The sequence below is a fragment of the Salvelinus sp. IW2-2015 genome, linkage group LG5 (assembly GCF_002910315.2).
Source record: "Salvelinus sp. IW2-2015 linkage group LG5, ASM291031v2, whole genome shotgun sequence".
In the NCBI taxonomy this organism is placed as follows: Eukaryota; Metazoa; Chordata; class Actinopteri; order Salmoniformes; family Salmonidae; genus Salvelinus; species Salvelinus sp. IW2-2015.
The window spans coordinates 32,653,611-32,677,075 of record NC_036844.1 but is presented as its reverse complement, the minus strand read 5'-3'; the positions used below and the strand labels follow the sequence as shown (position 1 = coordinate 32,677,075).

At 42.5% G+C, this 23,465-nt stretch overlaps 2 protein-coding genes and 1 non-coding gene across 3 annotated transcripts; 2 read left to right on the top strand and 1 right to left on the bottom strand.

Moving 5' to 3' along the window:
- The first annotated feature begins 3,592 nt into the window (after window positions 1-3,592).
- On the top strand, window positions 3,593-13,877 carry hif1al2 (hypoxia inducible factor 1 subunit alpha, like 2). Its single transcript, XM_023988241.2, has 12 exons — window positions 3,593-3,918; window positions 5,463-5,713; window positions 5,811-5,950; window positions 9,307-9,391; window positions 9,478-9,575; window positions 11,130-11,305; window positions 11,417-11,523; window positions 11,623-11,770; window positions 11,994-12,154; window positions 12,251-12,330; window positions 12,439-12,692; window positions 13,161-13,877. The coding sequence occupies exons 1-12, from the start codon at window positions 3,818-3,820 to the stop codon at window positions 13,723-13,725; spliced, it is 2,166 nt and encodes a 721-aa protein (XP_023844009.1). The 5' UTR covers window positions 3,593-3,817; the 3' UTR covers window positions 13,726-13,877.
- Window positions 13,878-14,516: 639 nt separating this feature from the next.
- Window positions 14,517-14,598, top strand: trnas-gcu (transfer RNA serine (anticodon GCU)). Its single transcript has one exon. It is a non-coding gene; the product is annotated as a tRNA-Ser (tRNA).
- Window positions 14,599-16,163: 1,565 nt separating this feature from the next.
- LOC111964362 (endosialin-like) lies at window positions 16,164-19,062 on the bottom strand. Its single transcript, XM_023988242.2, has one exon. It carries the CDS (start codon window positions 18,881-18,883, stop codon window positions 16,799-16,801), a length of 2,085 nt encoding a protein of 694 aa, XP_023844010.1. The 5' UTR covers window positions 18,884-19,062; the 3' UTR covers window positions 16,164-16,798.
- Between the last annotated feature and the right edge of the window lie 4,403 nt (window positions 19,063-23,465).

The following is a 23,465-nucleotide window of genomic DNA, read 5'->3' as shown; positions in this document are numbered from 1 at the left end:
GGATAAGAGCGTCTGCTAAATGACTTAAATGTAAATGTAAATGAAAAACACAGAAAGACAAACTACAGAAAAGAACATTGCAGGGGGATTGTACAGACCATTAATAATCTACAACTATAAAGTAAATTAACTATGCACGTTCACTAACAGCCAATAGGTAAGCGATAAACACAGAAGCTTTGTACATAATTAGATTATAAATAACACTTAATCCAATGTTTGTTAACAATCAAAAGTGAGTAAAAACAAACATTTAGTATAGTATATCCTTTTGAATTTAAAGTAGGCTGTCTATAAATATGCATTGTGGTGATACTGATTAACTTGAAGCAAATGAGAAGTTCCTGTGTAAAAAAAAAAAAAATGAATATTTTCTTAAAGTTCCAGTTAGTGTCAGTTTCACTACTTAAGCTTCAATTAAGTTGCCAGAATTCATCAGCTACATCATCTGTCTTTTTTCTACTGAAAAAGGGTACATGCACCAGAAGGAAGTCTGTGGCAGGGCTTTGACACAGAAACATACAGGTGTAGGATCTTAATGTGGTGACCCTGTTGTTGCAAGAACATTTCCTGCACTTCAGAAAATGCTAACTTGTTGTGTATTCAAGGTTTAAAAAGGGTTCTAAAGTTTGTAATTTCCACTTTAACATTTCAGACTTTATTTGCTATAGCAAAAATGTATCAAACCCTACACAAATGTAAATTTTTATAATCCACACAATAATTCTAATTTCCTGTTGCTGCAGGATTAAACTCCTCAAATTAAGAGCATACATCTGTAGACCACAATTTAATCAGACCATACTATCTTGAGCTAGTGTGATAAAACGTCATGCAGAGACACAAAGCTGGTGAACTATAGTGCTGCTTTTATGAAGATTGACATACAGTACATTATGTTCTTTGCAGCATTTTCCTGATAACTTTTCATCATTTGTTGTATTTTCCCTGTATCACATTGCAGACTACAATGCCTCCTTTCTTGATTCTGTTTTCACAATGTAATAAAAACTCTCAAAAGTGCATCCATAAACAGGAAATGACACAAAATCAACTATTGAACCACACCTTGACCACCCAGGTCTCTGATCTACACTCTTAGAAAAAAGGGTTCCAAAAGGGTTCTTCCAGCTGTCTCCATAGCAGAACCCTTTTGGTTCCAGGTAGAACCCTTTTGGGTTCCATGTAGAACCCTTTGTGGAAAGGATTTTACATGGAACCAAAAGGGTTCTACCTGGAACCAAAAAGGGCTCTTCGAAGGTGTATCCTATGGGGACAGCCGAAGAACCCTTTTATGTTCTAGATAGCACCTTTTTTTTCTAAGAATGCACCTCCAATTCTCATCAGCTGCTCCCTACCTCATTCATCCCACTCACTGGTACAGTAGACATCACGTCAGTATGGAGGACAACATGCCTTCAGGGTCTTCAAATATACTATTTTCTTATTATAAAAAAGTAAGTTCTCCAACCTGTTTCTAATAAGTAAACACCGGTATGCCTGCTCATGAAGTGGTCGTTCTTTTCTCTCTCATGATGACAGTAGGTATTTTTGTCATAGATGACTGCCTTTTCCATGGGTTACTTTCTGCCTAGGAACATTCTGTTAGCTAATTGTTGGATGCTGATAAGAGAGAACCGTGACTTGTGGCCCTCAGACTGGTCCCTAGGTGACTTGTTATAGAAGCGAGGGTGGCACGATACCCATCCGTCATGCCGTTTCTGTGTTTATTCCGGGCATGGGCGGTTATGGCGCCAGGCGCTTTTGCAGTGTGGGGCATCACGTTCTCCCATCCTACAAACACTGCATCAACTCCAGATGCCAATAACTTTACATGGCCAACCAGTGGATGACCCGAGGATGGTCTGTGACCTGTTGTACCTCAGGCCTATGAGCTGTTGAGCTGTTTTACCCCTCATCATTTATTCTGCTGCTCTCATTAGTTGAAGGCATATTGGTTCAAGTGGTTCTACCAGCTTGATTGGCTTCCCTTGTCCCCAGGCTATTGACATATTTCTTACTCTTGTCTAAGACTCATGCCCTTGCGTTCAGTGTATGGAATCACCTACAAGTATCAAGGATCCAGTCTCAATAAAAGAGATCCGGCTTTATGGGTTGTGCACCGCGTTGGACTGAAACTGAGGCATGCCAACCAAGCTGACCACAGGAAGACACTCTCCATTAATCACCACTACCTGACATATTTTTGGAATGGTAGACAGCCGAGCTTCCCACTGCCTCTGCACACTGTTGCAGACTGACAGAGAAAGACAGCGACAGAAATGCAGTAGTTCTTTGGATGCGGAATAGAGATGGATGGAGACGTCTATGTTCTATATTTTATGTTCTATATTCTATGTTCTTTATATGACTACTTCACTTGTCCCTGCAGATTTCTGGATAACCAGGGTACACTCATAATGGACTCATCTGGACTTACATTGTACTTCACGGTACATCCCAAGGATAATGAACACAGTTTCAAGACGTGATGAAATAAGCAGAAGAAAGGAAAGAAAGAACAGATGGAGATGGCTTTTTTTAATCGCTGCCTTTATCAAAAACCTGTTGTACGGGATGAGACTGAAGTGCTCCTCTTTGATCATGAAGCATCCAGTGTGAGAAGACTCCATTCAGTGGACAACCAAAGAAAAAGAAAGTGGAAAGCAGCTTGTGTATGTATTACATCTGTCAAATTGAGTATTGATTTAAACAARTTACAGAGATGACAGCCTTGTATAAATTGGCCACTTTTATGAAACCTTTTTGAGCCACTGTATCCCTTTGGAATAAATTCTGTTTTAACAAGTTGATTGGATATAAAGGAAAGACACTGTAACAGCCCTTGATATCTAGTGGTCAGTGTTAATTATATAAAAGTGTGTCTTTTTTATAGTATGCTTAAGCAATAAGGCACAAGGAAGTGTGGTATATGGCCAATATAACACGGCTAAGGACTGTTCTTACGCGCATCGCAACGCGGAGTGCCTGGATACAGCCCTCAGCCGTGCTATATTGGCCATTAACCACAAACACCTGAGTTGCCTTATAAACGGGTTACCAACATAATTAGAGCAGTAAAAATAAATGTTTTGTCATACCCGTGGTATACGGTCTGATATACCATGGCTGTCAGCCAATCAGCATTCATGGCTCGAACCACCCAGTTTATAATGTTTACTTAGTATGTGTTTACTTCACTTGCACAACATTAGGCAGATAATGTGTATGTCTGTACCCTTGTGTGTGGGGTGGGTGGAGGAAGTGTTTACAGCATAAGGCATGCAACTGGCGCCACAGTTTAGGATCAGGAATCATGCCAGATGTCCTGCTAAATGTTTTTAAAACACAAAAATTAGGGTTGGTCAATGTCTGTGCCAACTTTACCCTAGTCCATCACCTCATGGGTAAGACAACATTTAAAAGAAAATACCATTAAGCAAGTTAGTATTTAGTTTTCACTTTAAGAAAGGATAAACATCTACTTCACGATAGAATCCACTAATGTATTGATAAATGCTACCGTGTTCATTTCTTCTACTGTAATATATTTGGTAAATGGTCATTAACTGATAATTCTGTGCCCAAAGGAGATTGTTTGTAAACAAAGTGGATGAGATTCCCTCCCTGGTGGGAGGTGGCATGTCCAAAAGAGGAGGAGTCTCAGGAGAAAGATGAATGACTTGCCACTGGACATTGGTTCAGGAACCTGTTCTAGTTCAACCTCCAAAAGTACAAGTGGGACGAAATGCTTGTGTCCGCATGACTGGCATGTATCTGTGATTACTAGCAAGTGTCCATTCAGAGATTTTGGATAATGTTTCCTCATTTAGGAAATTCTCTGGAAGATGCTTGTGATCAAAAGCTCCACAAAACAAAGAGACAGAAGGACAGAATTAATGGACAGAAGAGAAGCAGGTGAGTTACTTCTCTAATGAATTACTCTAATAAACAAAACAAACACACCACTTTACTAAGGTTTTTATTTTAGACATGGGAAAGTCAGGAGTGGATTTAGCACTAACTGATCACTAACTGACAAAACATTGTTTATTTGCATTAGAAATTATTGTTTGGTCATATACTGTCAGGTCCATAATTATTGGCACCCTTGATGGGGCTATTTTGCTTCTACTGGTCCTGTGGCCCTTGTTAAGGTCAACGACATCATGAACATTACCAAGTACCAGGATGTTTTATACCACAACCTGGTTGCCTCTGCCAGGAAGCTGACTATTGGCAGCAAGTGGATCTTCCAGCAAGACAATAACCCCAAGCACACATCAAATTCACAAAGAAATGGTTAATTGACCACAAAATCAACATTTTGCAATGGCTATCTCAGTCTCCAGACTTGATAACTTGTTAAACAAAACCTCTTTCTCTGAGCAGCTTTATTAGTATAAAATAATATAATTCCCTTTTTTTGTTTCATACAATATAGCTCAGTATTTGTATTATTTATTTATTTTATACTTTACTCCCCTCATCTTTATCAGGGGTGCCAATAATTATGGACCTGGCTGTATATGATCAAAACAATTCGGTACATTTCTAATGCACTTCAGAACATTTTGCAAGAGTTAGCTATACCAGATATGCTACAGCGTAGTAGTTAGTTGCTGTATCTCTGGAAGCAGACAACCAAGACTGGTTGTGATAAGCTAGCATGACGTAGCTGTGATGTTGTTGCCCCCCATGGCTGAAAGTTGCCCTTTATCTCCTCAGGAGGTTCACACTCTTAGCTTCCCTCTGGCAAAGAGTGATTTGTGATTTGGGCTTGATAACTATAGAATGTATGTCATGGAAACTGTAGTGTTATGTAAACATCCCCTCATTGTTTTTGTTTCTCCCTAGCAGGGGTTGGAAACACAATTATTTTCCAATAATTTTGTTGTGAACAGAACCACTATTTTTTTTTGTTTCGTTCCACTCTTCCGACCAGCAAAATATAGTTCTGAACCGGTTCGAACCCCAAAATGTACCATTTTATATCATTCCTTTCTGAAATCTACAGTTTTTACATTTAGCTCATTAAATGACTTCCCCAATCAGTGCGGACAGAGCAGGCAACCTAGGTGTTCACATGCGTGATGGACAGACAAGTGTAGCCTAACTATTGGCGCAAGATGCGACTGAAATTTTGTGGGTAGGGAAGAGCTTGAGAGGGTTGTTTGAGGAGGAGGCTTGAAGCGCTGGGCATCTTGTTATGTCATGCATTATCTGAATGACGTCCACAGAATTATACCTAGGAGGAGCGGCTTCTGTGTAGGAACTTTTAATGTCCTTTGAGCTAGCTAGATAACTAACAAGCGTGAGCTAGCTAGCTCATACGTTTGTGAGTGCAGAGCTGCACCAGAATAAAAAAATTATATTTCTTCATTCCTCTCAACTGCATAATAATTTCAGAAATGTTCTCTCTTAATGGTATGACACTGCTTATGACACTGCTTGTACCACAGGGTGAGAACGGAGCGGTTGCGGGCCCAGTCCCGTGTTGCAGCTAAGAGCAGGAGGGAGAGAGAGAGACGTTTGTTTGGGGAGCTGGCAGCATTGCTACCTCTGCCCTCTGGTCTGACTGGCCACATAGACAAGGCTTCTATCGTCAGACTCACACTGGACTCCCTGCGTCTGAGAGCACTGCTAGACCATCGAGACAATGTCACACCAGAGACGAGGGTCTGCTCTGACACAGTCCACTTCACCATGCACGGTAACAACATTCTGTTGGGCGTTTGGAATGACAAGGCTTTTAGAGTGTTCAAGGGTTTAGAAATATAGTAGAAGGCATTGTCCTCTGTGTTATTTAGGCCGATACCCAATGGCTGGGATTTCCTCTGTGGAGACAGTGCTGGAGTCTGCTGTTGGGGGTTTCATGCTCTTGGTGTCTCAGAACGGCCAGGTTATCTTCACTACAGGGGACATAAGGACACACACTGGCATCAACCAGGTACAGTCATATTATACTGAACAAAAATATAAACACAACATGCAACAATTTTACAGAGTTTCAATGATTTTACATTCATATAAGGAAACCAGTCAATTGAAATAAAATCATTAGGCCCTAATTTCACATGACAGGGAAGGTGCGTAGAAATGGGTGGGCCTGGGAGGGTATAGGCTCACCCAATCAAAATTAGTTTTTCCCCACAAAAGGGCTTTATTACAGACAGAAGTACAGTGGCTTGCGAAAGTATTCAACCCCTTTGGCATTTTTCCTATTTTGTTGCCTTACAACCTGGAATTAAAATGGATTTTTGGGGGATTTGTATCATTAGATTTACACAACATGTCTACCACTTTGAATATGCAAAATATTTTTTGTGAAACAAACAAGAAACAAGACAAAAAAACAGAAAACTTGAGCGTGCATAACTATTCACCCCCCCAAAGTCAATACTTTGTATAGCAACCTTTTGCAGCAAGTCTCTTTGTTGCCTCTCTGATTAATGCCCTCCTTGCCTGGTCTGTGAGTTTTGGTGGGTGGCCCTCTCTTGGCAGGTTTGTTGTGGTGCCATATTCTTTCCATTTAAAAAAATTATGGATTTATTGGTGCTCCGTGGGATGTTCAAAGATTCTGATATTTTTTTATAACCTAACACTGATCTGTACTTCTCCACAACTTTGTCCCTGACCTGTTTGGCGAGCTCCTTGGTCTTCGTGGTGCCGCTTGCTTGGTGGTGCCCCTTGCTTAGTGGTGTTGCAGACTCTGGGGCCGTTCAGAACAGGTGTATATATACTGAGATCTTGTGACAGATTATGTGACACTTAGATTGCACACAGGTGGACTTTATTTAACTTATTATGTGACTTCTGAAGGTAATTGGTTGCACCAGATCTTATTTAGGGGCTTCATAGCAAAGGGGGTGAATACATATGCCTGTTTTTTTTAAACAAGTAATTTTTTACATTTCACTTCACCAATTTGGACTATTTTGTGTATGTCCATTACATGATATCCAAATAAAAATACATTTAAATTACAGGTTGAAATGCAACAACATAGGAAAAGCGGCAAGGGCGATGAATACATTTGCAAGGCACCGTACTTCTCAGTTTCATCGGCTGTCTGGTTGGCTGGTCTCAGATGATCCCGCAGGTAAAAAAGCCAGATGTGGAGCTGGTGTCGTTACACGTGGTCTGTGGTTGTAAGGCTGGTTGGATGTACTGCCAAATTCTCTAAAATGGCTTATGGTAGAGAAATTAACATTAAATTCTCTGGCAACAGCTCTGGTGGACATTCCTGCAGGCAGCATTCTAATTGCACGCTCCTTCAAAATTGAGACATCTGTGGCATTGTGTTGTGTGACAAAACTGCACATTTTAGAGTGGCCTTTTATTGTCCCCATCACAAGGTGCACCTGTGTAATGAGCATGCTGTTTAATCAGCTTCTTGATATGCCACACACGTCAGGTGAATGGATTATCTTGTCAAAGGAGAAATTCTCACTAACAGAGATGTAAACAAATTTGTGCGCCAGATTTGAGAGAAATACGTTTTTTGTGCATATGGAACGTTTATCGGATCTTTAATTTAAGTTTATGAAACATGGGACCAACACACTCATGTTGCGTTTATATTTTTTGTTCAGTATATGTACATACAGTTGAAGTCGGAAGTTTACATATACTTAGGTTGGAGTCATTAAAACTCGTTTTAAAACCACTCCACAAATTTCTTGTTAACAAACTATAGTTTTGGCAAGTCGGTTAGGACATCTACTTTGTGCATGACACAAGTCATTTTTCCAGCAATTGTTTACAGACAGATTATTTCACTTATAACTTACTGTATCACAATTCCAGTGGGTCAGAAGTTTACATACACTAAGTTGACTGTGCCATAAAACAGCTTGGAAAATTCCAGAAAATGATGTCATGGCTTTAGAAGCTTCTGATAGGCTAGTTGACATAATTTGAGTCAATTGGAGGTGCACCGTTGGATGTATTTCAAGGCCTACCTTCAAACTCAGTGCCTCTTTGATTGACATCATGGGAAAATCAAAAGAAATCAGCCAAGACCTCAGAAAAAAAATTGTAGGCCTCCAAAAGTCTGGTTCATCCTTGGGAGCAATTTCCAAATGCCCTGGTTCATCTGTACAAACAATAGTACGCAAGTATAAACACCATGGGACCATGCAGCCATCATACCGCTCAGGAAGGAGACGCGTTCTGTCTCCTAGAGATGAACGTACTTTGGTGCGAAAAGTGCAAATCAATCCCAGAACAACAGCAAAGGACCTTGTGAAGATGCTGGAGGAAACAGGTACAAAAGTATCTGTATCCACAGTAAAACGAGGCCTATATCGACATAACCTGATGGGCCGCTCAGCAAGGAAGAAGCCACTGCTCCAAAATTGGCATAAAAAAGCCAGACTACGGTTTGCAACTGCACATGGGGACAAAGATCATACTTTTTGGAGAAATGTCCTCTGGTCTGAAGAAACAAAAATAGAACTGTTTGGCCATAATGACCATCGTTATGTTTGGAGGCAAAAGGTGGACGCTTGCAAGCCGAAGAACACCATCCCAACCGTGATGCACGGGGGTGGCAGCATCATGTTGTGGGGGTACTTTGCTGCAGGAGGGACTGGTGCACTTCACAAAATGGATGGCATCATGAGGGTGGAAAATTATGTGGATATATTGAAGCAACATCTCAAGACATCAGTCAGGAAGTTAAAGCTTGGTTGCAAATGGGTCTTTCAAATGGACAATGACCCCAAGCATACTTCCAAAGTTGTGGCAAAATGGCTTAAGGACAACAAAGTRAAGGTATTGGAGTGGCCATCARAAAGCCCTGACCTCAATCCTATAGAAAATTTGTGGGCAGAACTGAAAAAGCGTGTGCGTGCAAGGAGGCCTACAAACCTGACTCAGTTACACCAGCTCTGTCAGGGGAATGGGACAAAATTCACCCAACTTATTGTGGGAAGGTTGTGGAAGGCTACCCAAGTTAAACAATTTAAAGGCAAGGCTACCAAATACTAATTGAGTGTATGTAAACTTCTGACCCAGTGGGAATGGGATGAAAGAAATAAAAGCTGAAATAAATTTTTCTCTCTACTATTATTCTGACATTTCACATTCTTAAAATAAAGTTGTGATCCTAACTGACCTAAGACAATTTTTACTAGGGTTAAATGTCAGGAATTGTGAAAAACTGAGTTTAAATGTATTTGGCTAAGGTGAACTTCCGACTTCAACTGTATGTTGAGTGTTCATATTGTACTGGAACTGAAGGTAAAACGGATGGATGACAAATATTTTTCTAAACAACAAATGTTTTTATTTCACGTGTAGATGGATCTGATTGGTAGGAGTCTGTTTGACTTCATGCACCACTGTGACCAGAGAGAAGTCAGAGATATCCTCTCAAAAATGATAGGTAAAGGGGACTTCACATATTTTAAACAAGATATTAGTTAGCAAAGAGGCATATTGTTTATCTTCTGTATCTTGTCTTTCTATCAGATACTGAGAGACAACAGCAGTGTGACTTCCTCCTCCGTGTGAAGAGCACTCTGACCTCTCAGGGTCGAGCTGTCAACCACAGACACACACGATGGAAGGTCAGTACTTCATGCTAGTTTGAAGCAGAGTGTTAACATGTTGAAGGTCAGTACTTCATGCTAGTTTGAAGCAGAGTGTTAACATGTTGAGGTAGTACTTCATGCTAGTTTTGAAGCAGAGTGTTAACATGTTGAAGGTCAGTACTTACATGGCTAGTGTTTGGAAGCAGAGTGTTGAACATGTTGAAGCAGTACTTCATGCTAGTTTGAAGCAGAGTGTTAACGTGTTGAAGGTCAGTACTCATGCTAGTTTGAAGCAGAGTGTTAACATGTTGAAGGTCAGTACTTCATGCTAGTTTGAAGCAGAGTGTTAACATGTTGAAGGTCAGTACTTCATGCTAGTTTGAAGCAGAGTGTTAACATGTTGAAGGTCAGTACTTCATGCTAGTTTGAAGCAGAGTGTTAACATGTTGAAAGGTCAGTACTTCATGCTAGTTTGAAAGCAGAGTGTTAAACATGTTGAAAGTCAGTACTTCATGCTAGTTTGAAGCAGCAAGTGTTAAACATTGAAGTCAGTACTTCATGCTAGTTTGAAGCAGAGTGTTAACATGTTGAAAGTCAGTACTTCATGCTAGTTTGAAGCAGAGTGTTTAACATGTTGAAGGCAGTACTTCATGCTAGTTTGAAGCAGAGTGTTAACATGTTGAGTCATACTTCATGCTAGTTTGAAGCAGAGTATTAACATGTTGAAGGTCAGTACTTCATGCTAGTTTGAAGCAGAGTTTAACATGTTGAAAGTCAGTACTTCATGCTAGTTTGAAGCAGAAGTGTAACATGTTGAAGTCAGTATTCATGCTAGTTTGAAGCAGAGTATTAACATGTTGAAGGTTCAGTACTTCTGCTAGTTTGAAGCAGAGTATAACATGTGAAGTCAGTACTTTCATGCAGTTTAAGCAGAGTATTAACATGTTGAAGGTCAGTACTTCATGCTAGTTTGAAGCAGAGTGTTAACATGTTGAAGGTCAGTACTTCATGCTAGTTTGAAGCAGAGTGTTAACATGTTGAAGGTCAGTACTTCATGCTAGTTTGAAGCAGAGTGTTAACATGTTGAAGTCAGTACTTCATGCTGTAGTTTTGAAGCAGAGTATTAACATGTTGAAAGTCTCAGTACTTCATGCTAGTTTTGAAGGCAGGAGTATAACTAACATGTTTGAAGAGTCAGTACTTCATGCTAGTTTGAAGCAGAGTGATTAACATGTTGAAGAAGTCAGTACTTCATGCTAGTTTGAAGCAGAGGTATTAACATGTTTGAAGGTCAGTACTTCATGCTAGTTTGAAGCAGAGTGTTAACATGTTGAAGGCTCGAGTACTTCATGCTAGTTTGAAGCAGAGTGTTAACATGTTGAAGGTCAGTACTTCATGCCAGTTTGAAGCAGAGTGTTAAACATGTGAAGGTCAGTACTTCATGCTAGTTTGAAGCAGAGTGTTAACATGTTGAAGGTCAGTACTTCATGCTAGTTTGAAGCAGAGTGTTAACATGTTGAGTTTTATTCTTCTCTGTTGTAGAAATACACACTTCACTTTCTCTTTTCTCTCTGTCCCTCACACACACAGGTGATTCACTGCGTTGGGGTTAAGAAACAATCTCACCTCCCAGAGTCAGCCTGTCTTGTCCTATTGTGCCGACCCTTACCCATCTCACAATGCATCATCAGGGATGCCAGCTTGAATCACAAGACCTTCCTGAGCGGACATCGCCCGGACATGAGGTTCACCTACTGCCATTCAGGGTACAGTCACTAACTCGACACTCATCTGGTGACGCTAATGAAACGAGACGAGTAATACAAGCATATTACATAATACTTTTCATACTGTTTTTCATATGATTTTGTTTCTAGTGTCAAGGAGCTGACTGGATATACAGAAACAGAACTTCTGGGCCAGTCTGTGTATCAGTATTACCACACATCTGACTGCCAGCACATTCACAAAGCACACCAGAGCTGTGAGTTACCTCGAATCATGAGGTGTATATAAATATTGTTAATATCACTAGTATGTTCTGACCATGTTAAATTGATATGTGATCATGTGTCTGGGACAGTGCTCTCTAAGGGACAGGCTACCATGGGCAGGTACCGTCTGCTGCTGAAAGGTGGTGGTTATGTGTGGGCAGAGACGGATGCATCGGTGGTGTACAACAACCAGACTGGGCAGCCCCAGAGTGTGGTCTGCATCAACTACATCCTAAGGTGAGAAGTGATGTTGGGGTCGGGGTCCAATGAAAGCATCTAATGAATGACAACTCTTACCAAGACTGTGTGGATAAGAAGTTGGTTAGAATAGATATCTGTTCAGCTGTTTACAAGTAAAATGCCTTGTTACTTGTGCTACCAAGTTGTATGCACTGTATCTGGTGTAAAGATATCTTCTCTGTCCTTTTTCCGTTTGCCCTATCTCGTTGTCTCACCACAGTGAGGTGGAGCTACCAGAGATGGTGTTCTCACTGCAGCAAATAGAACCGCTACTGAGGCCCTGTTACTCTGAACTTGAGGTGGGGCCCACCCTGCAGAATGAGGCCTATCCTGCAGCAGAGACAGCTGGTCATCTACGCAACACAAAAATACCAACTCCAGGTCTGTTCCTTTAGCTGACGATTATTTGCATCTAACCGAAGAGGTGTTAAGAGACTTGTGGCATTGAATTGTTACGTTCCTCCCAATCTGATCTAGAACACAACAATGAGATCCAAACCTATGAGGGATATGCAGAGCTCAACCGAGAGGATCAAATGAACATGAACTCACTCTCTGTAAGTAGACCTATCTCTTAGCTCATGGGTAAAACCTGGGCTGAAATTGGTAGCATCAATGGTGGACTTTTTCAATCCCTTTTTTAATTGCATATTTCCTCCCTGCAGGAACTATGTGAGCTGGACCTGGACTCGTTGGCTCCATACATACCCATGGATGGAGAAGACTTCCTCCTTACTCCAGTTTTAGATGGGATCTTGGCCATGATAGAAGGTCCTGTTCTTCCATCTGGTTTGGAGGGCCATTGTTCCTTGGGGAAGTTCCCTATATCTGCTGGTTCTTTCACCACACTTCAAATGAAAGCCTTGCAGATAGAGCCCCCTTGTGACTCAGGGGGATCACATACAGTCAAAGAGTTCGGGTAAGCACCATTGTGTGTGGGCACAAGCTTCTAGTCTCAGTCAATAGGTATAAGCATGTTAAAGGAATAGGTATAAGCAAGTCCTGGTATCGATATTAGAATTTTTGCCGCATCATGTTAAAATCATCTATAAGTGACTTTGTTGAGCTTCACAATCAATTTGAGATACTTTTGGACATGATGCGTGAAAAATGCTAATATCGATACCAGTACTTGGATGGGATTTTTGCCACAAATGCTCAAACTCTGGAAACAGTGCCAGGGAAACTAAACAAAATCACGGATTGCTGTCAAGGTGAAGAAACAATTTTGTAATTTGGGTGAACTGTTCCTTTAACCGTTCATCAGTGGCATAATTGTTGCTGATTGTTTTCTTTGGATATAGGGAACCATACCATCATATCCTTGTCTCATTGTTTGCCATTTCAGATGTTTCTTGGTCCTATATAACATCTGCTATTTCTCCAGGGACTATATGAAGTCAGTCTATAGAGGAGGCAGTGCTGTATTCAAGGAGGGCCCTGACCATGCCGGATTGGAGGGCCTTGTCCCGAACAAACAGTGGAGTGAGAAACACATGTCCTGTAGACATCCACAGGTACTCATGACTGCTGCTGCTAGGCTGCCTTACCGGACCGTGGAATATTTCCCCATTCACCCACAAGATGGATCCACTTGCTTGTGTGGATCAAGGCAAGGGTTGTGGAAATACACACAGCAGCCCAAAATCCCAAGCACAGGCCTTCAGCCACCTACCAATCATATAGATGAGATGTCAACATMCCATGTTCCTTTCAGCCTGCCAGTACTGAGCAGGCTGGACTGTGAGGTCACTCTGGGGCCAACCAGCTGCCTGCTTCAGGGGTCAGAGATCACCTCAGTCCTGGACCAGGCCCCCTCCAGATTCTTACACATGACAACATGGGGCATAAATCAGCTCTCCACCCAATATGCCCATCCTTGTTACGCACCCAGATCAGCTATTGAAGTCAGCTCTGGCACATCCACATCGTATGCTGAATGGATAACATGAACTTGATTCTCCCACGAATTGTGCCAATCTCTCCTGAACTAGGCCTATATTGTGACTTTTACTGGCAATTTAACTAACAAACGTGGATGCATAGCCTAGTTATTAAATACAGCACATTATTACAATGATCAATATTAAAACTGTTATCTTTGTTTTGTTTACTGTACAGTGCCCATACAAGTTACAATCTATTTGAGTTTTTCTTATCCACGCGGATTCTGCAGGCAAAAACTGCCATATATAGCTAGCTCTGTTATACAAAGATTCTCTGCTGTTTTAGGCCTATTGCACATCATCCTACCTGGCCTACCAGCTACCATCGACCACAACCTTCAAGATAGGTATTTTTAAGTGAATCTCAGGTCACGAGCTAACATATTTGTGTTAAAAATATATATTTATCTCAAAACAAGTTACATTTGAATTTACTGAACTTCTTTACAACATTGGCTAGCTAGCTATCAGCTAATGTGAGCTAGCCTTTCAGTCAAAGGTTTTCGCTAGCGGACTAAACCACACTCCATGGTGAAAGTTTCGGTGAAGGAAGTTTATGATTAAACTTTTTTTCACCATGGAGTGGCTACGATCGCACCTGTCTGGGAGATGGGGACTAATCCCACCTCATGTTGTATAAATCCAAAGCAACTAAACGTACTTTTGGAATGGTATATTCACTACAGTAGTAAACTGGTGCAAATAAATCGAAAAGCTGAGTATGATAGATAATTATTAACGCGCACGAAATTATTTTCTACGGATAAACATAGATATTTTCCGCAAAGATTCCAACCGACGAGGTGGCCGAGTGGTTAAGGCGATGGACTGCTAATCCATTGTGCTCTGCACGCGTGGGTTCGAATCCCATCCTCGTCGACAAATACCTTTTTCTCCATTAGGCTTACTTTTGCAAGTATTGCGATGAATCTATTCGTTTTTACAAGAATAACGGTGAATTATGAATAATAAGAGTATTTGTATTATAAAGCAAGACAAGTTAAGGCTTTATACAACCTGTTCATATAGTACTCTAAATGCTTGCATACTATAACCATTCTAAATGTCCATATAATGCAGATATCCGTATAATACGGTATTCATAGGAAGTGTTACCAAAATTAGGAAAAAGAAGAATATGGATATGATAACCTATTACAACACTATTATGTATAGGCTGAGTAAAAGTCCTGATGATTGTGTTTATGTTTAATCTTAAATGGTTCGAAGAGACACCCACATTTTTTTGTTAGTGAAAGTGATACAGTTTTTAATCTGTATGTCACAGTAGAAAACATGGAAATATTCATATTTGACAAATGTAGGCCTAAACCCTAACTGCGTGGGGGCGCAATTACCCAATAAAAGGCAAAAGGAGGCAGATTAAACTATTTCTCTTTGTGTTGGGTATAGAGAAATTGTAACGGACTCTTTCTGTAGCCACTAAAACAAGCTGACCAGACCTCACGCGCGCGTGCGTCTGCGTGTGCCATCGCGCGTATGTTGATTGTGGCCCCCCACACCAGACCAACTATATTAATTTGGGGACAGGTCGAAAAGCATTCAACATTTATGGCAATTTAGCTAGCTAGCTTGTTGTTGCTAGGTCATTTGTCCTGGAATATAAACATTGGGTTGTTATTTTACCTAAAATGCACAAGACAATTAATCCACAGATACAAGGGTAAAAGTTGGTTTTCTAATAATCTCTCCTTCCTCAGGCTTCTTCTTCTTTGGACTTCATATGGCGGTTGGCAACCAACTTAAAGGTGCATTACCACTATAGACTGGAGTGTGGAGCTCAGTTCATCTTTCAATCACCCACATGGGTATATGCTCCTAAAAAACATTGAGGAGATGGGAGAGGCGGGACTTGCACCGCATTAAGCTCACAAATAGAACCAAGTTCTATTTTAGCGCCTGGCTACTCAGATGCTCGTTGACTCGCGCAAGCAGTGTGGGTGCAATGATTGAATAACATGTATGTGTACATTTGGTTCGTTGGACAAAGCCTATGGAGAAATGAATGGCGTTTTTGTAGGGTTTTTGGATAAAGGCTGAAAACAAGGTCGGTGGTAAACACAGACTTAGGAGATCTTATTATACATTTTGTTCCATGCGATCATTTTCATCAGCCAACTTCACTTTTTATGAATGTTGAAGCATTTATGTTATAAAGAAAAGCACATAAAGGCTTCATAATTCATAAAGGACATGTTAACTGACTTATATTATCTCATAGAACAAAAAAATATAAGATCTCCTAAGCCTAGACCTTATATTTGGTGTTTATCCCCAAACCCTCTTCTTTCCCCCTTCATTTTCCCCATAGAAATGGCTGAACAAACCAGAGGTAACTCATTTCTGTTTTTCGGACTACAAGCTGGCTTGCTCTATTCATCATCCTTTTCACGGCATGAGGTGTATCAGTCAAACAAAACAGAAATGGTTTATTGATTTTATTCAAATCCAATGCATACTCAGTGCAACGAATCTAGAAGGACATAATTCAATATAGGCCTAACTAACAAAAGTGGGTACACATTACAAACGGCAACATATCCAAATATTCTGCAATTGGAGCATTTTGCTTGCACAGTGTTTCTTCTCAATAAATGTATGGGCTTGTTTCTCATCTAGGTTTCTTAAATTAATACTCTGACGTTTATTCTGTTTATTATGATTAACCTCAATAACGAGGTCTACAATACACTTTAGCACCTGCTAAATTAATAATTGTTTAAGACATTTTTTCTGATGGTGGCGAAATAAGCACTAGCAGTGAAATATGAACCCCTTCCCCTTGATAAAGTCATCCCCCCTGTCTTCAGAAGCGTTTATCAGATCTTTACAATACCTAAAAAAAAACAGCACTTCATTTATGTTGTCATAATTAATAAGCATTATTTGTAGATGAACTTCAGACAGAGACACTAGAATGTTCCGCAGGGGTTCAGTTTCACTGTAAGAGCAGCAGAGGCCATCAGATGGGTGGTCTGGATCCTTTCCTTTATTTAACCCTTTATTCACCCCCCCTATTCAGAACTGTTCATTAAAAAGTCAGTATGCCCTCTATTGGTCAAGCAGGAGATTTCGCCTTGTTCTTGTCCTCTGATTTGGAGGTGACGATCCAGCGGTAACAGTCAGTGATTCTCTTGTTTTGTTCTACAGCACAGCTAGTGCAGTACACAATGCCCAGAGCCAGCATCACCACAATGAAAACACACAGGGGCACCAGGAGTGCTACGAGAAGCCAGCTCTTGTCCTGCTTCCTTTTGCCCTTACTGTCAGGCCGCTCTGACCCTAATGCGAATGCTGTTGTTTGGGCTGGAAGTGGGACTCTGGGTGTGATGGTGGGGGTGGTGGCGGCCTTAACCTCAGAGTTACTGTCTGGGGTTTCTACCACTCCCCCAGCCCCCCTGTCATTCTGGACTGCTGGGGGGTGGCTGTCACTAACGCTGGAGACCACTGAGGGATCACCTGCTTGGCTTTGAGTGACATCATCTTCCTGTGAGGATGAGCTGGGCGAGGGTGTGATAGTGTTCTGAGCGGGCTTTCTCCGTGTGAGAACATCCCAGTGTGAGTTATGGTCATTTGACGGCCTGTGTGGAACCGGCATAGAGGCTGTCTTCTCAGTAGGAAGCCTCTCAAGGCTGGTCTGCTCTGTCAGCCACTCCAAAGCTGTGGTGTCGGTAACCCAGTTTGGGAATTCGGGGACCCAGGAGAAAGAGGTTTGGTAGGATGAGGTAGCTGTGGATGAATACTCATGTTCACCCTCTGGAATGGCCATACAGGAATACTGGTCTGACTGCAGCTCGTACCCTGGCTCACAATAGCACTCAAACCCACCCACATAGTTGAGACACTTCTGGTGGCAGCTTGTGGAGATCTGACAATCATCGATGTCCTGGCATAAGCCTGGATCATCAGGCAGCTCAGTGAAGCCTTGGCGGCAGTGGCATGCATAGGAACCAGGGGTGTTCTCACATCTGTGTGCACAGCTGCTGGAATCTTTGCATTCATCAACATCCACACATTCTCCATCTTCATCGGGCTCGTAGCCCTCATTGCAGCGACACTCAAATGTCCCAGGAGAATTTACACAGATATGAGGGCAGGGCGCCTGCAGACACTCATCAACATCCAGGCAGTTGCGTCCACCAGGTGCCAACAGGTAACCATTTGGACATTTGCAGCGGAATCCCTTAGTAGTCTCTTCACAGTCAAACTCACAGTTGGCCGTGCCACAGGAACGGTTCGGCTGGCAGGTCTGGCCGTCCTCTGCCAGTGTGAAGCCTTCAGAACACTCACAGTAATAGTGTGTGTCAGCATTCTGACAGAAATGCTCACAGCCACCATTTTCRTCTTCACACCAGTCCTGGGGGCCATCAGAGCAGAGGGGGGCGTCCTTTGACCAGCCCACACTCCCATCCTCCCTCAGAATGCAAAGAACAGACTGGTCTCCTACATTGTCCTCATGGTCTTGGCAGGGCAAGGTGGCTACTGAACCAAAGGGGATGTGAGTGAGGATGGTGCTGAGAAGGCTGAAAGGGGTGGTATACAGTGCAGGTCCGCCTCCCTCACTCTTCAGAGAAGGGCACATCCCCCGGTAGGTGTAGTGACACATGAATCCATCCACAGCCAGTGAGCAGGAGCCATCCAGCCACTTGAAGTTGTCGTGCTGCTCCCGGGTGTCAGCAGCAGTGTTGACGCTTATGACGACACAGCGGGGCGCGGCACAGGTACTAGGTGAGTCCGCTCTCAGCCAGTTTCTGTACTGGGTGTCCTGTTCACCTGTGATCCATTGGAATCCCCTGAGTGGGCGTGTGGCAGAGCACTGCCTGGGCTGGCGATGGAGCCCAATCCACAGTCTGACCCTGGCCCGAGGGCCGCGCTGCTCCACCGACGAAAGGAGCTCATGGACCATAGCCGCTTCCTCAGAACTCTTTAGGGTTGCCAGGGAACCACGTTTGTCCTTGCAGAACCTTGCAGATTCCCGGAAGGTCTTACGTTGGAAATAGACGGCGTAGCAGCCATCTGCAGTGCAGAGGGCATCTTGTTCCTGCAGCTCTTGTCCCAGAGTCCAGGGAGGCCAGCAGGCACACAAGACTGCCAGAAGAGCACAGGAGCGCAAGGCACAGCTCATCTTCCCCATCTGTACCATTGTCTTTTCTCACCTAACTACACCTCTCTCTAAGTAATACTTTTTTTCTTTCTGCTTTAAAAAAAATACTCCACAACTTTCCCCCAAACAAAACTCTTCTCTTACATTTAGTCAGAGGCCTTTCTCCTGCTTGTCTACCTCTGCCTTGGTAGCAGCATTCTAACTGATCTGCAGGAGAAAGAAAAGAGACGGGAGGGAGGGGAGAAAGAAAGAAGGAGGGTACGTAAAGGAAAAAGGATTGTATGTTTTTGGAAGAGGGGCTGAGTAATGACTGACTGTGTGGAGGAAGGGGGGGGGCTGCTGTGCCGGACGATGGTTTTCTCTTGTGCCGTATGGTTTTCATAACTTTAAGGGAATGACTGGTAACCCTGCTACCAACCACCCCCCACCACAACTACTTCAGCTCCAGCCACAATAATGGAAACTGATTCATTTTCCCAGTTTCTCAGAAGGATGAAGAGTGGAGACTGTCAAAACAAATCATTGTTTTTGTTCTAAGGACTGATCTTTCCTACAGTCTAGTCGTTTCCATTCTCTTCTGATGTATATTCAACTGTGAAAACAAACCATCTCAGGTGCTGAATTCCATGTCCAGATTCACGTATAAAATCGTCTCTCTTTTTCAAACGTCTGTTGGCTGTTACATTTATAGAATTTACGTGTGGCTGGATTTAACCCCCCCCCCCCCAATTAAAAAAATAAATAAAAATATGATGAATAGATGTTAATTCTTGACACACTCATGATGCCTCGAGATGTGAAACATTGGTACAGTGTTGGATGATTGGGCCAAGATGTGTGACTACGCAGGTTTACATAATCTGTGGGAAATGGAAAAGTATGCAGACAAATAGTTTGTGTGCAGAGCTTTTTAGGGTCAGGATGAAAAGGAGCAAGGACGTTCACTGTGGCGTTACCAATACAACAGCCACTGTACCAGTTTACAGGTTATCCAACAGTCACAGAGTTCAAGCAATGGCTGTTTTTGTTCTCTTTGTCTATTTTCCAACAGTCTCTAAATTAAGTCCACCTTTGGTTTTCAATATTGTGGGACTCACTACTGCATCACTGTCACAGCAGGTAGCCTAGCTTGATATGTTTGACCATCCCTGGGGCAAAATACAGTATGTTTCAAACAGTTTGAAATCGTACTGGTCTTTTCCAAGTCAAACAATTCTGGTTCAGGACAATATCCTTCCAGATGGCTACCAGATCGTGTTTTCCATAATGCTAGTAGGCTAGATACAATACCATGCCAAGGACTTAGTATAATACACATAGAAGAATATGTKTTTCCTGCTGTTGACATCTGGGTGAATTTGTATTGTGGGTTATTTCAGGCACATGACCTTCTGAGACGCCACAAATGTCAAAACACACTTAACAGATCAGTATCAAAACACTGTTTGAATATCCCGTTTTTTTGTCATCATTTCATCTTCATTTTGGAATGACCAATGTGAAGGTCCGGTTAGACCTTGTCTGTTGACATAGTGATAGGAAACTGATCAATACAGTGTCTGCTCCTCCAATCACTGAGTGTTTAGGCCTATGCCTACACACTCATTGAGGTCATCTGGGGCATCAGCTCAGTGAGTTCCAGATGTCTATCAGATTGACCTGCTCTGCTGGCTTGAGTTTCAGTGCAAACAAATAGGAAAGTTGAGCCTTATGAGGTCACTTCCTGCTCCAGGTCAACTCTGCAGAGCTTATCGAGCATGCATTCCTTTTAATCTCATAGTTATTTTTTTTGTTTACAAGTTCTCTTCTTGATTGTTTTATAAATGAATACATCCATTCTGCAGCTTGAGCTGCCCACACCTGGTGTTGATGAACACATGACCAAAAAAACAAATAACTTACTCATAAGTTAATAATAACTAAATAAATAATGTTTGTTAGCTTGACTATCACTGATTTGGCAACACTGAATCATTTATCTTGACATAGTTTGAAACTGTGAGTGCAGCTCTAATTGAAGTTATCCTAACACTGGCTGTCAGAGGAAGGCCTAAAAATGGTCAATGACTCCAGCCACCCTAGTCATAGACTGTTCTCTCTCTGCTACCGCAGGGCAAGCGGCACCGGAGCGACAGGTCTAGGTCCAAGAGGCTTCTAAACAGCTTCTACCCCCAAGCCATAAGACTCCTGAACATCTAATCAAATGGCTACCCCAAACTATTTGCATTACCCCCCCTCTTTTACGCTGCTGCTACTCTGTTATTATCTATGCACAGTCACTTTAATAACTCTACCCACATGTACATATTACCTCAATTACTTCGACTAACCGGTGCCCCAGCACATTGACTCTGTACCGGTACCCCCTGTATATAGCCTCCACATTGACTCTGTACCGGTACCCCCTGTAAATAGCCTGCACATTGACTCTGTACCGGTACCCGCTCCGTTCCGCCTGTAATAGGCCCTGCACATTAAACTCTTACCGGTACCCCTGTAAATACCTGCACATTGACTCCTGTACCGGTACTCGTCCCCTGTAAAATAGCCTGCACAAATTACCTGTACCCGGTACCCCTGTAAATGCCGCACATTGACACTGTACCGTACGCCCTGTAATAGCCTCCACATTGACTCGTACCGGTACCGGCTACCCCCTGTAAATAGCTTGCACATTGACTGTGTACCGGTACCCCTGTAAATACGCCACATGACTTTGTACCGGTACCCCCTGTAAATAGCCTGCACATTGACTCCTGTCCGGTACCCCGTAATATAGCCCCCACATTGACTCTGTACCAGTACCGCCTGTATATAGCCTCCACATGACTCTGTACCGGTACCCCCTGTATATAGCCTCCACATTAACTCGTACCGGTACCCCTGTAAAATACCTGCACATTAACTCTGTACGGTACCCCCTGTAAATAGCCCCTGCAACATTGACTCTGTACCGGTACCCCCTGTAATATAGCCTGCACATTGACTCTGTACCGGTACCCCCGTAAAATAGCCTGCACATTAACTCTGTACCATACCCCTGTAATAGCCTGCACATTGACTCTGTACCGGTACCCCCGTAAATAGCCTGCACATTGACTCTGTACCGGTACCCCCTGTAATAGCCTGCACATTGACTCTGTACCGGCACCCCCTGTATATAGCCCCCACATTGACTCTGTACCGGTACCCCTGTATATAGCCTCCACATTGACTTCTGTACCGGTACCCCCTGTATATAGCCTCCACATTGACTCTGTACCGGTACCTCCTGTATATAGCCTCACATTGACTTGTACCGGTACCCCTGTATAATAGCCTCCACATTGACTCTGACCTGTACCCCCTGTATATAGCCTCCCACATTGACTCTGTACCGGTACCCCCTGTATATTAGCCTCCACATTGACTCTGTACAGTACCCCTGTATATAGCCTCCACATTGGACTCTGTTTGCTACCTTCGGTACCCCCGCCACCCTGTATATAGCCTCCACATTGACTCTGTACCGGTACCCCCTGTATATAGCCTCCACATTGACTCTGTACCGGTACCCCTGTATATAGCCTCGCTACGGTTATTTTACTACTGCTCTTTAATTATTTGTTACTTTTTTTTGTATTTTTCTTAAAACTGCATTGTTAAAAATAAKATTTGATTAGATTATTCTGTTCTTTGGGATTTGTTTAGCTTGGCTGACATGACACACATAATTTACAAGGTCAGCAGCATGTATTCCTGTTATGTAATACCAGTGATCCAGAACCTGCTATGTTTGAACTGTTGAACACAGAGCCAAGTAACAGAAGTAACAGGACTCAAATGCGCTATGGTTTGTGTGAATAAAACCCAACACGGTGGTTGATTTTTAAAATGTATTCTGTATTTTGTAAACTTGTGTGAACAGTGTGTGAAAGAGAACGTTTTGTCCTTTTTTAGTCACAAGAAAGACTTGTTTCTCCCCAAACTAAGGCTTGGATCAATCTATGAATTAGCTAGCCAACCAATAGGAATGGTAAAACAATGAAACCACTGAGAGCAGACCTCTGCCCAAGTACACACCAGACTAGACTATTTATCTATACCCCTCTGGGACACTGACCAAAAATGAAGGGGTGTTCAGTTCCACATCTCTCCTCCTGACCTTACCGTTGCAGTAGCAGCAGGGAGGACACCAGGACTTTATAAATCTGACCAGCTCTCAGACAGAGCCCAGAGACCCACGGGGACCTCTCTGGCGTAGCTCTCAGACAGAGGAAAGAAAGATTGTCTGTGGCAGGAAGAGAGTCTTGTGGTAGGGATTGTTCTTTCTTCCTCTCTTTCTCACGCTATTTCGCCCTCTCTTTTTCCCTCTCTTTCTCCCTCTCTTTTTCCCTCTCTTTTCCCTTCTCTTTCTCCCTCTCTTATTCCCTCTCTCCCTCTCTTTTTCCTTCTTTCTCCCTTTCTTTTCCCCTCTCTTTCTCCCTCTAATTCTCCCTTTCTTTTTGCTACTCTTTCATCTTCTCTTTCTCCCTCTCTTTTTCCCTCTCCTTCTCACTTTCTTTCTCCTTCTCTTTCTCCATTTCTTACTCTGCCTGGCTTTCCAATTAGTCTGCATGAAAGTCTCAGATATGTTAGCCCC